This window comes from Rutilus rutilus (assembly GCF_951802725.1).
Source record: "Rutilus rutilus genome assembly, chromosome: 23".
Lineage (NCBI taxonomy): Eukaryota > Metazoa > Chordata > Actinopteri > Cypriniformes > Leuciscidae > Rutilus > Rutilus rutilus.
Window position 1 is genome coordinate 15,195,461 of NC_140233.1, and position 12,827 is coordinate 15,208,287.

General features: G+C 38.8%; 2 protein-coding genes across 2 annotated transcripts in view; one reads left to right on the forward strand and one right to left on the reverse strand.

The window, feature by feature from the left end:
- The first annotated feature begins 1,813 nt into the window (after positions 1–1,813).
- On the forward strand, positions 1,814–5,862 carry rad52 (RAD52 homolog, DNA repair protein). The gene is made up of 11 exons (XM_084397563.1): positions 1,814–2,214; positions 2,361–2,462; positions 2,574–2,667; positions 2,786–2,853; positions 2,934–3,052; positions 3,707–3,782; positions 3,884–4,161; positions 4,243–4,430; positions 4,547–4,624; positions 5,070–5,318; positions 5,609–5,862. The coding sequence occupies exons 1-11, from the start codon at positions 2,149–2,151 to the stop codon at positions 5,671–5,673; spliced, it is 1,383 nt and encodes a 460-aa protein (XP_084253689.1). The 5' UTR covers positions 1,814–2,148; the 3' UTR covers positions 5,674–5,862.
- A 93-nt stretch (positions 5,863–5,955) lies between these two features.
- The window catches only part of wnk1a (WNK lysine deficient protein kinase 1a), a 29,816-nt gene continuing 22,944 nt past the window's right edge, over positions 5,956–12,827 (reverse strand). The window contains exons 15-24 of the mRNA XM_084397562.1: positions 12,295–12,408; positions 12,154–12,208; positions 11,927–12,067; positions 11,094–11,839; positions 10,411–10,512; positions 9,879–10,312; positions 9,489–9,679; positions 9,294–9,398; positions 9,042–9,193; positions 5,956–7,836 (exon numbers count right to left, since the gene is read on the reverse strand). Of these exons, the coding sequence (XP_084253688.1) occupies positions 7,549–7,836; positions 9,042–9,193; positions 9,294–9,398; positions 9,489–9,679; positions 9,879–10,312; positions 10,411–10,512; positions 11,094–11,839; positions 11,927–12,067; positions 12,154–12,208; positions 12,295–12,408 (2,328 nt within the window). The 3' untranslated portion in view covers positions 5,956–7,548. The remainder of the gene's footprint in view (positions 7,837–9,041; positions 9,194–9,293; positions 9,399–9,488; positions 9,680–9,878; positions 10,313–10,410; positions 10,513–11,093; positions 11,840–11,926; positions 12,068–12,153; positions 12,209–12,294; positions 12,409–12,827) is intronic.

Consider the following 12,827-nt stretch of genomic DNA (forward strand, 5'->3'; position numbering starts at 1 on the left):
TGGGTCACATGAACTGTTAATAATAATAATAATATGAAAAAATTGCATGAATAAAAATGCAAACATATTACATGGTTATTATTGAAATAATATCAAATATTTGGACATTAACACTTATATATGTAGGGTAAGTTACATGGCATTTAAGCTAGGCTAGCAGGCTAATCGGGTAGCTGTATGCTATGCTAGTACACAAGCTAACAAAAAAAAAAGATAGAAAAAAGAATAAGGCTTGATTTCACAACCTAAAGCTTTGTTTATGTACTAGTATATAAAACATTTAACTTAAAGACTTGAATGGTCATTACAATGCATTTCAAATGACATAAATCATAATGTGATTTTGCAGGAATTGTAATCAGGGGCTAAAAATAGTACTCATTAAATGTTCATTGAGCCAATGGATCAAGATGTAGACCCGATCTCGGTTGGAGACCCGATCACTCACAACACCGGTGTAGACATGGACATGGTGATACTATTTGTTTGTTAATTGTTAATTGCATGGGTGGGATTGATGATTGGATTGATCCTGCTTACATCACCAGAGAGAAATCTGTCATTTTCACCATTAGTTCCAATGTATATTTTTCCTCTGCCTGCTAGAACTTTCAATTCTGTCATCAATGCTTTGTCTCCAAGTTATGTGCATTTATTTAAAACACACCTTTTCTTTAATGAGAGAAAAACAATTATGCCCAAACTTTTATTGGATGGAGTTAGCCTTATTGATAAAAAATGTAATAGTAAACTTATAAAGCTATTGTTACATTACACAGTTTACACATGTACATTTTTCTGGAATAATTTTTTTGACAGTATTCACTGGAAGAGGGCGTGGTTACTCTTATTATGAGAAATATTGTATTGAGGAAGAAACTTTGCTTCATTTATTCTACCACTGTAATCAGGTTAAGCCTCTTCGGGAGAGCTTGGGTTGTTATCTTTCTCACTTTATCAAATGTGATTTAAACTTTTCATTGAAGGATATATTTTTCAATTTTTCTGTGAGTGACTATGCTATTGATAGTGTTGTCAATTTCTTTGTGTTGCATTGTACATTTTTTATTCACAAACACAAATTTCTCAAGACTTTGCCTAGATTTGATGTCTTTATTGCTGAGATTTCCCTTATTGTAAAATCTCTTAAACTCATTGATAACAGTAAGAACAACAAGTTTCTTAAGAACTATGTACAGTTTTTTCTTACTTGTTGAGGAGTCAGTTATTGTTTTTTTTGTTTTGTTTTTTTTGTTAATGTATTCAATGCAGTGCTGTTTCTTCTTTGTAAAAGAATTAATAAAAAACATTAGTTCCAATTGACATTTTGATTGTTCACAATAAATTCTATAAAATGCATTTAGAAAATAGATTTTAATAGATGCTAGGCACTAAGATTAATCCAAATGTCCATTACCATTTATACAGTGGGCAGTAATTGTTAGACTGGATTTCAAATAAATGGCCGTTTTTTATTTTGCTGTCATTTAGATTTTTTGTTTATGTTAATATTTATTTCATTTTGTGAGGTGAATGCGGAAAACACAATAATCATTTATCTGTGACAAACAGCGGGATATTTAAAACACAAAAAGGGGATTCTTAACTCTACATTCTTTTTTTGAATGCTTGAATGCTTATATCTTCTAAATGCGAATTTTGTCGTCGTTTTGGAGTACACTAGCTTATAGATAACAGTAAGGCTAACATAATTCTAAAAGCCAAAAAAACGTCAATTTTGATTTCATGGGGACTTTAACTCGACTTTTCACTGAATTTCTCCCCGTTTTTATGACGTGTTACGCACGTGCGTGTGGGCGGGGCGGCGTAAACGTGGTTGTGTCGCTGCGGCGGGAATTTTCAAACGCTCAACCGAGACCAGAGAATTCTGCCGTTCGGCGTCCGGTTTTTACATTAGAACGTTCCCGTGGAAACATTGACTGAACGCTTACCAGTTAAATGTGTCGCTTCGTCAACAGAAAGTGGGGTAGATAGATGGTAGCGCACTATGGGCGTACACTAGCGCGTAATGTTGTGTCAGACTTCCTGTTGTTACAGCTTAGCGACCTCCACTCACATTATACATATTCAACATCGTTTAAAAGAGAATATTGACGGCTTTTCAGACTTGGCGACCAGAAAACACACATGGATCACTGCAGTGGGAGGCAAGAGGAGAGGAAACCTCATACAACCAGCACATGTTTTGGTCAGGTGTGTGTTTTTTAGGGGACAGGTTTTAACACTTTGTTATGGTCATGTTGACATAATGTGAAGAGCTACAGAAAGCACACTTCATAATGTATTATAATAATATTTCAGGAGTTTAGAATGCATTTGTAACTTGATGTTTGTTGTAGTATGCATACACTGCAGAGGAGTACCAGGCAGTCCAGAATGCTTTGCGGCAGAAACTCGGACCTGAATATATCAGCTCCAGACAGGCTGGAGGAGGACAAAAGGTCAGAATTAATGTGCTTTTTGTACACTTATTATTTAGCCTCGCACATTTAATATATAGTTGATTATCGTGCTGTTTTCCAAATTATTTGACATCTGCTTTGGTTTTGCAGGTGTGCTATATCGAAGGTCACAGAGTTATAAGCCTTGCCAATGAAATGTTTGGATATAATGGATGGTCACACTCAATATCTCAGCAAAATGTCGGTAAGGACACCATCACATTTGCACTGATGTGTTTTGTCATCAAGACGGGCACAGATTCTCAAACATTCCCATTTATGCTGCATTTTTGAAAGGTGGTGTGGTCAATCTTGTGTTGCAGATTTTGTAGACCTTATCAATGGGAAATTTTATGTTGGAGTCAGTGCCTTTGTGAAGGTCCAGTTGAAGGTAAGCACTCTGACGGGATAAACGCAGCATTGTGAGGAGCATACGTGTACCGTTCTATTCCTTACGTGTCTTTTCCATAGGATGGCTCATTCCATGAGGATGTAGGGTATGGGGTGAGTGAAGGCCTCAAATCGAAAGCTCTCTCACTGGAAAAAGCAAGAAAAGAAGCCGTCACAGATGGACTGAAACGAGCACTCAAGTAATTATTTCTGCCTCTACATATACTTGATTCTGAGTAGTCATTTGTGGCATTCTGTGGTCAATATTTTAAAATTTTGTACAAAAAATAAATAAAAATAGTACTTTTATTCAGCAAGGATGTATTAAGAATCTATTAAAAGTGACAGTAGGCATTTTATAATATTATAAAACATTTCAAATAAATGCTGTTCTTTTGTATTTTATATTCATTAGAGAATCCTGAAAAAATTTATCACGGTTTTCACAAAAATATTAAGCGGCACAACTGTTTTCAGCATTAATAATAATAATAATAATGTTTCTTGATAATCAAATCCGCATATTAGAATGATTTCTGAAGGATCACGTGACACTAAAGACTGGAGTAATGATGCTGAACATCAAAGGAATAAATTACATTTTTAAGTTTATATATAGGCTATATATCTTGCCTGATAAAATAGTTTCAAGTCCATAAATGTATTTATTTGATAAGAAGCCATATAATAAGTAGGATAATATATTTTAATAGGTGCTATAAACCCCTTCCACTTCAAAACAGGCTCCTGATCACCCTTTCCAGACGTATTATTTTGATATAATGTACTGGCTGACTGTCCAGTACACCTTACACCATTTTAATTGAATTAATGTAATTTTATTTTACAATAAGGTGTTTTGGAAACGCGCTTGGAAACTGTATTCTGAATAAGGAGTATCTGATAGCCATCAATAAAATACCAAAGCAGGTAAGAAGTCATCTTAAACATGTGGGTCAAATTTGTGAATCATTTCAATGTGTTTTCTTAATGCGTGTACCTGAAATGCATTGGATGTCCTGTCATCGCAGCCACCTCCTCCTTTAGACCCGGACAAAACCAAACGCTGTGATGGCGAGCCGTCCGTGGAGAAGGCCAGGTTCGACAGCCTGGCCCGAGCCAACAGCAGGGAATTTATCAAACCGGCGGAACCAGCCAACATCCCCTTAGAGCGAATGGGAAGTCGCCCTGTACGAGGAGGGCATGAGAGCGGCACCGGATCCAGGACTTCATTGACAAACACGACAGCACATTCTGGCAACACATCAGCTCACCAGGATTCTGAAAACAGGCCCAGCAACATCTCAAGGTGAATTTATTTGGTGCTAACTTCGACTACAACACTAGCCCAGCTGCGCTTGTGATAAATCTGCTACTCTCATGTTGTTAGGTCAGCAGCTGACATGGCTGACCTGTCCTCGTCTGATCCTCCACTGGACTCCAAGCAGCAGAGGAAGCTGAGACAGCAGCAGCTGCAGCTAAAGTTCAGACAGGAAATGGAGGCCAAGAAGTTGCTACATGAACAGAAAACCGAGCCATCAAACGCCTGCACGGAACCGGCCCTGCGGTCTAAGCAAGGTGTGACGGAAAATTTAAGGGTTCATGTTTTAGCCATGAGTATAAAACATTTAAGCCTTTCGCCTGCAGGAGTGTCAGGTGTGTAGCGTTGTCCATCAGTGGGTTTATCGTTTTAGGACAGGATGTAGGTCCCGTTAACCACAGTACACCAAACGGACACCTGGTGACCACTAAACAGGAGGAGTATCTGGCTGGTAAGGAATGTTTTTAAGAAAAAGTGCCATTGGTAACATAACTTAGTTTTTCAACATTTACAGATAATATTGACATTGCAGGTCTGAAATCAGGAAATTAATTGATTTATTCTTACAACCTGTTTTTGTGTATAACAAATATTTGGCTGACTTTATATTTTAGGAAGGGGTCATTTGCAAGAGATTCATATTTGGGGGTTCTCGGCTTCACACAATTTGAAAACCCTCCTTAAAAAATTAAACACATTTTTACCTGTCCTCCATTTTGACTCAAAGCGTGGCCAGTTAATTATTTATTTTACATGTCAAGTTTTTTCAAGGGGTTTTAACTTAAATGTTTCTTCATATAATAGATCTCACTATTCTAAAGAAAAACATATTTTTAATACAGGAACAAGGTTGTTAGATTATGAGGTAAAATATATAAAAATGTCTCACTTCTCAGATGACCCAGAATTATGGAACTTCACTCTGGATGGCATTGATATCCTCGAAGATCCTGCAGCGGGCTCCACAGAACCTCCTCGGCCCACCACGCCGAGCCAGCACAAGATGACGACACGCAGCAAGACCCCGCAGAGAGCCCAGTGCTTGAGACCACCAGCTCAACCTCAGGGGCATGTCTATGTTCCTCAAGGCCAGGAAGGATGTGGCCAATTCAGATCCTCTGAGATGAGAACTACAGCAGGAGCAGGTACAATCTGACTCATGTTCACTTAATAAATACATGCTTATTAACAAAAACTTTGTAAGAAGGCAAGTATGTGCATGCCCAGTTCTGGTTTTTGCCTCTTCACTCATGCAAACATCACACGTCCCCATTAATATAAATAGCCAGGGACTTAACACTCTCAGAGCTGGCAGCGTGTGGCCCACAATTCTAGCACCAGCCTGTGCTTGACTTTGCCTGTTCATTAAGAGAAAATTACTTCAGCTTCTTTTAATTATGGACCTGTGGTAATGATGTTGTAATTGTTAATGAAGGTGGACAACAGAGCCCATACAGACACGGCCAGATGATGAAGAAACGAAAACTGGAGACGCATTGAATTTAACTATTTTAGAAAATCTTGTTTTTATCTAGATGAGTTTTTTTTTTTACTAGTTTGTGAATATGAAAAACTAATAAATGTTTGTCACGTGGTCTGTTTTTGACTGATAAACCTAATTTGTCATATTAAAACATAAGCAGGACAAATTTAAGCAGATTTTTGGAGAATAAAAGTCTGTGGAAAGGATTGAAAGTGTATTCCCAGGTTATTTTACCATCATGCTGACAACAGGGAATAACTACTCAAATTCTGGAAAAGAAGAACAAAAAAAGCACAATGTAGTAGGAGGAGAAAAAGTCCAAAATGTTTTATTAAGCATTTGAATATATACATTTTTTTAATTTTTACAAGACTGATACATAAAACCATATATTCACCAAAAGGACCCTGGATGAAACGAATTGACAGAAAACTTAAGCAGCAGCAATTTTTGAACCCACAAATTTAATGCTGTTTTCATTTGTGTGAGACGTGGATTGTGAAAACATGCAGTTTTCAGAATTTCAGTTATGTGACAGGAGTGTGTGATTGTGATTAGTGGCATTTCCTCAGTTTCACTATCTCTAAATGTGGTTCTGGTCAATTACAGAGTATTTGGATCTGTGCAGTCAAGTATCAAAAGTAACAAATAACCCTCCCCACTCGGTTAAACCTTAAACGGCGCGTATTCTGCATTGCAGTAACATTTACCTTCTCTAGAGAAGTCAAGCGGATCATTTCAGAGATGACGGGACGTCACTTCCGCAAACGATTGGCACTCAATTTGTGGTATAGAAAAAATGTTGGGGGGTGGGGGGAGGGGTGATATACTGTAGTTTAATACTGTACTTCTGTTGCTGCAGTCAAATGCACCATGTTAAATCTTTTCTCAACAAAGCTGGTCACCAAAACGTTGATTTGCCCAAAATCAAGTATTTCATTGACCACATTTGCATGGGCTATGATGTTTATATGACATTTTAAAGACGGGAAGACATAGTCCCGTGGTTTAAGGCTAGCTTCTTTCAAAATGAAAGCAATATGTGATTGGATGAAGAAATATGCTTTCTTTAATATGCATACAGGATGCTCACCCTCTCAAGGACCATCTATATCCAAACTAAGACATCTATTCACGTACATTCAAAAAAGGGTGTGGGCAGGGAGTAATGGTGACTGTCTATATAAGATACACTGTATTATTGTAAGTTCACCATAAATGATATATATATATATATATATATAAAAAAAAAACGGTCACAAATGAACAATGCTATGAAATGCGTGCAAGTACGAAGAGCTATAAAACCCTACTTTTACCTCCCTCAATTGCACATCCTCTTCCTTTAATTTCAAACTCCAACTTAAGTAAATGAAAACAGAAGACTGTCTCAAATGCAGTTACATCTAACTACCTTCTTTATCCATCCTTCCAACAATCTAGACTCATTTGTAGGATACGTACAGTCGGCGCCCATTGAGACTTGTGTTGGTGGTGTAGTCTTTCAATCTCTCCATCCATTCACTAACATGTCAGCGTCTCTTCTGCAGGCAAACTGCAACACCATCACTGTATCTCATTGGTCACACTGCCTGACTATTACAATAAGGATGGTATCCATATACTATAAGGCTATATATATGATGTTTAAGACAACTTAACCCAGTTTAACCCTTTCTGTGCCTTTTTATCAAATGTACACATTCATCTATCAGCAGGTTAAACAGCCGGTTATGTCAAATTTGAATAACCCGAGTCACATTATATGGACCTAGAAGTCTTTCCAATGTAAACTGTCAGATAAAACGTCCACTTAAAGGACTAGGCCCGATAATCTCAACCCTGTGAGGCACAGCTTCTCTCCTCATTGTACCAACCCATCAACAGCTGTTTCAGCTCGCCTGAGTGGTACGTAGATTGGTTGACCCGCAGCCGTTTCCAGATTGGTGAGCTCCTGAGGGAACGAGGAAGCCCGGTTGCAGTCCTGCAGGGGGAGCAGTGGAAGACAGCGGGGCCCCCTGAGCCCACTGAGGCATGCTGTAGGTGGGACAGGTGTAGCCAAACTGCTGATTGCTCACACACAGTGAACCCTTCCGTCCAGTTGTGGGGTTGACGTTGGCCGGCATGTGACCACCCATGGAACAAAGCTGACCTGGTGCAGAGAATTTACGTGGCAACATCTGAGGAGGAAGACAGTTTATTTATTATGAAACAGTTTTTATCTTGATTGGTCAATATGGCATGATAAATGCACAATATGATTTAAAACTCCTGCTCGTCTAGCTATTCATAGTTATCAGTCACATGACTGGCTCAGAGACCTGGAGGGCAAAAAATCCACAGAACTGTTTCAGGCAATAATTAAGATCATCTCACAACAGAAGAAAAACAAAAAGATGTGAACAAATGTAACTTTTGGGTACTTGTGATCCACATACAGCACCAGCTGCAGTATTTCAATCACTAAAAACTGTGGAACATTCTAAAATGCTTCATGTGAAAAACAGATAAAGTGCCTTTATGTATTAAAATGGTGATATTAAAAGATCAAACTCAGAGTGCACCTTACTGATGATGCAAACCATATACAGGATATGAATATATATGTCCCAGAATATGAACACAATGCACTAAATTGAGTAAGAGTTTTATTTATAATGGTGTTCTATGGAAAAATGCTTAGTGGGAAACGCCACATTGTTCTGGGTTCATCTGCTTGCCAGTACATAGTATGCATCACCATTAAGCTGTATATTGAATTTTAATATCACAGTCTTACTACATTAATACTTAGTACAAACCTTATAAAAAGGTGGGCATTTCTATTAGTGTGCTGTTACATGAAAATTATGTATATACAATATTAAAGCCCAAAATATACTTCAGTTGTGACACAAATATGTTTATATTTTATGCATAAAAAGTCACTTCATATTCTGGCTACACAGACAAAATTTATGAGGTGACTTATCTAAATGCCTCTGATTGGCCACTGCATTTATAAGCTCAACAGAAATGTGTGATTGGTTATGATGCTCAACGCTGCAAACACGTGTAGAAATAAATCTGATGCAACATGAGCAGATCTATGTAATTCTGCAATCAACACTTTACATTCATTTTCACATTTCACTTTAATGGTGACAGCTGTGGTAATTGTACAGGGAAATTTTTCTTGAATTTTGGGTTATTTTGTGTTAATTTTATGCCATTTTGTCTAAAGCCGCCATTAATTTTTGACCCGGCTGGCTATACATGTATCCTATCTTGTGAACGTTCTCTGATAATCTATATCAGAACGAAATTATGTTCAATATATTTTTAGTGACTTAGAATTATCGTACATCATGAGCTTGAGTGTTCTTTTTGGAGTAGTTCTTATTACCTGTGGCATCATGTTCTTTGCATCCCTGGCCCAGTTATCAACCAACTGATGGAGGTCATCTGTGAATGTGCCCTTGCGTGGCAGATTAGTAGCTGGGGCTTGGTCCTGGTCATGGCTCTGTCCGTTCTCTTCTCTCACAGGACTTGTGGTTCCTACAAGTTACAATCAATATTCACCGATTAGAAGAACTTGAGCATTTTGGGAAAAAAAGAAAAAAGAAAACATTACTTCAACTAAAATGCTTAGTCATACCTTGCACATGAACATTTGAGCTTGGTACGGTTTCAGAAGTTGAAGTCTTCGCAGTGGCAGACTGATTGACTGAATTTTGACCACTCTGTACAGCTTGCTTGTTCCCTGGACAAAACCACACAACAGTATAAGCCATTTGTTCACAAGGCCTGAGCAGGATGTTACAGTTGGATGTAAACCTCTAAGCTCTGATACCTTGAAAGGAACCGGTGCCACTACCACTTCTTGACCGATTCCCCTTGCCCTTAGTGGGTCTCCGCCTTCCTGACGCAATGGCCACGGTGGGAGGGACCACCACAGAGGGCGCCGTTTTACCTAGACGTGTAAAGAGTTCCTCGATTTCCTTTTTCTGTTTATTCTGTAATGCCTGGATCTCAACCATATGTCTGCAAAAAGAAATAAAAGGGCATCACGAATTGCTAACAACTAATTGCTTTTGTTGATGAGGATGACGAATTGTTTTTATTCCTTTTTTGTAATTTGCTTTGGATAAAATCCTCTGCTAAATGCATAAATGTATATAAAAATCACATGACACATGATTATCTTTACAGAGTCAAACATGAACAATTGAGGTCAAGGTACCTCTCCCTGAGCTTGTTCATCTCTCCTTTAAGGCCCTCATCTTCTGGTTCAGAGTCATTGTCACTGCTGAGGTAGTGATTGGTGATGGACATGCTGGAAGCGTTCATTTTAGGCTCTTTAGCGATGTCCGGTCCCTCAGTAGAGCTTATGAAGAAGGTCTTTCCTTCGTCTGGGGTCACTGAGAATCGGCCCACTTTGATGTCAGTGCTGGAGGTCACCTGAAAGCGGCCGACTGTAGTGATAGACGAGACGGGTTCAGGGCTGACCCTTGGAGGGGTCTGAGATTTATGAACTGTGTTTTCAGGGCTAGAGAGAGATGATGGTGATGAGGAGGAGGATGACGATGATGTTGTTGAAGGGGTGATGGAGGAAGATGAGACTACTACTGCTGGATCTGGAGCACTGCCTGGGTCTTGATCACTGGCCACAGAAACCTGAAATGTAGACCGAGGATGTGCATGAAGTTGCCGTTTAAATCTTTCAGGCATTAAAATATGAACCCTAGTGCACACAGAGAAGTCTATAAGGCTACCTGAAATCGGCCAAGTTTGAAAGCTTTTTCGAGTTGTGATGTCACTGGCTCTTTCTCCTCAGTGCTTGTCTGTCCATCTGGTTGATTTACAGCTGTGGAGGTCTTTAAAAGAGAATGCAAAAAAGTGTAATAATGCTATAACAATGTATTAATGGGTCAATGACAAATAAGAGTGTCTACAGTAAAAGCATAAGCAAAAGATAAAATAAAAATCAAGTTTGAAATTAATGTGCCAAGTTTTTAGAAATGTAGTCTGTGTATTCTTCATGACGAAGAATGTAACAAGCAATTTTTTTTCTTACACTTTAAATAAGGAAACATGTCAGTGTTAACGGTCCAATCTTTGTTTATGTTTATATATATATATAAAAAAATAACAAATTGCAGGAATTGTGTACAGTTCTATATATATTATATATATATATATATATATATATATATAAATCAGGGCAAGGCAAGACACATTTTGGAAGAAGGATTGACTTATTTTTTACATTTTAATTCAGCTAGTTGCCATGGCAACATTTCAAATTTTTCACTAATATTTATATTTTATTTCAGCTTTATTTGAATTAATTTGTAATAGTTTTAATAAAAAATAACAACATGAATTGAATTTTTAATATATAAGCGTCATGTCATCCAAATACCAATATAGACGCTGAATTAGCAACTTCCCCCACCTGTGGCCTTTGTGGTGACGGATCTGCAGATGAAGTCTGGGCATGGCTTGTAGGTGTCCCAACGGAGGCAAAAGCACCAGGTGCAAAGTTCCCACTGGAACTGAGAGACAAACTGGGAGGCGTCACACTGGAGACCAAGCCAGGAGTGATAGTGTTGGGTGGGGAGGATGTAGATGGCTCTCCAGATCCATCAGGTTGAGTGGAGGAGCACTGAGAGGAGTCCTTGAAAAGGGAACGCAGCTTCTTGTCTAAAGCGTGAATGTCTTCAATTCCAGGTGGCTTCCCCTGTACATCACCCTCAACATCTGTCCCAGTTGGTTGTGTCACAGGGATAGAAGAGGGGCCGACTTGCACCTGCTGGATGGTAGCTTGAGTTTGATCCAAGCCACTGCTCTCAGCCTGCTGACCCACAATGTTTTGAGGAGTCTGGAAAGGGGTAGGACTTGACAGCCGACGTGGTTCTGGTGATTCAGTTGGAGCTGGGGAAGGGGAAGGGGATGTCCTCCCTGTACTGGTTTGCTGAGTGGTGGTAGATGGTGTAGGAGTGATTTCTTGAGTGGTGACTGTTATCAGATTTGCAGTGGCTGTAGGTACAGGGCTCTGGTATAATGACTGAGAAGTAGGAGGAATGCTGCTCTCTGGGGCAAGACCTCCAGGTGTGGCAGGTACCACAGAAATCTGTGTTGAACCAGGGGCAAAGTTGGCTTGTTCCTGCTGAACACTGCTGGCTGATGTGGGATCAGATGCTGGAAATGAGAATGGATGGATAAAATCAGTCTGAATGTTTTGAAATATGTTTAAGCAATCTTTTTCTGCAGATGTGTAAATCAGACCTGGTGTGGAGTCTTCAAATGATGTGTTTGCAGAAGGAGGTCCAAACAAAGGTTCTCGTAGTCTTGCTTCAGGCACCGGACTTACTATGAAGCGCCGGCCTGCTGAATGTACAACCTGTGCTGCTACGCTGGGTGGCACACCTGTTAAATGTGAAATATGACAAATGATACAGGATGCAAGATGGGGGCAGATAAAATGTAAAAACATCACTACAAAGAACACTTACCAGGCACACTGGATGTTGAGATTTCAGGTACTTGCTGGGCCGAATTATTGATCACCTGAAGTGTTATGGGGAGAATTTAATTTGTAGTCCACAAATGATTTCTCAAATGTATTCTTGTGGTCTGAAAATCATAGTAGATACCTGAGTTTGGCTGTTTTTCAGAGCTTTTCCTTTCTGATCTGCCATCTGAATGACCTCTCGAACCTGTTCTATGAAGGACTCCCGCTCGCTCTCCAAGATAAAATCACTATTGACCTGATACAAAACGAAGAGAAGTTACATACAACTTAGAAAAACTATCTTGCTCCACTATTAGGGGTGAAAAAAAATGATTTTACAAATGAATACATTTTTAAATCAGTTTCTTTCTGCAGCAGAAGGTATGTCCAACTCAGGGGTGTGTTCTAATCAGTAGTTATAATCCCTTTTTAAATTTCACAGACTTCACCTTCCACAGAAAGTTTTTTTTTTTCTTTTTGTTTCACTGTGCTCATTTTCCACAGTGAACATGCAATAGATGGACATCTTTGACCGTTGTGTTCGCGTCCACGTATGATTACAAATTTGTAAGATGCCATGTCATGTTAAAATACGTTTTAAAACGCGTGTCTTGAGATACATGCACTAGGTTTTTGCCTTTGTGAAAAAATTTCAAAATGCTTGTATGATGTAAA

Excerpts from the sequence above, each read along its gene's own strand:
- rad52 (XM_084397563.1), top strand. The coding sequence starts at position 2,149 with ATGGATCACTGCAGTGGGAGGCAAGAGGAGAGGAAACCTCATACAACC. Across the intron at positions 2,854-2,933 it reads TTGTGAAGGTCCAGTTGAAG|GATGGCTCATTCCATGAGGA; the intron begins GTAAGCACTCTG and ends TCTTTTCCATAG. Across the intron at positions 3,053-3,706 it reads GGACTGAAACGAGCACTCAA|GTGTTTTGGAAACGCGCTTG; the intron begins GTAATTATTTCT and ends TTTTACAATAAG.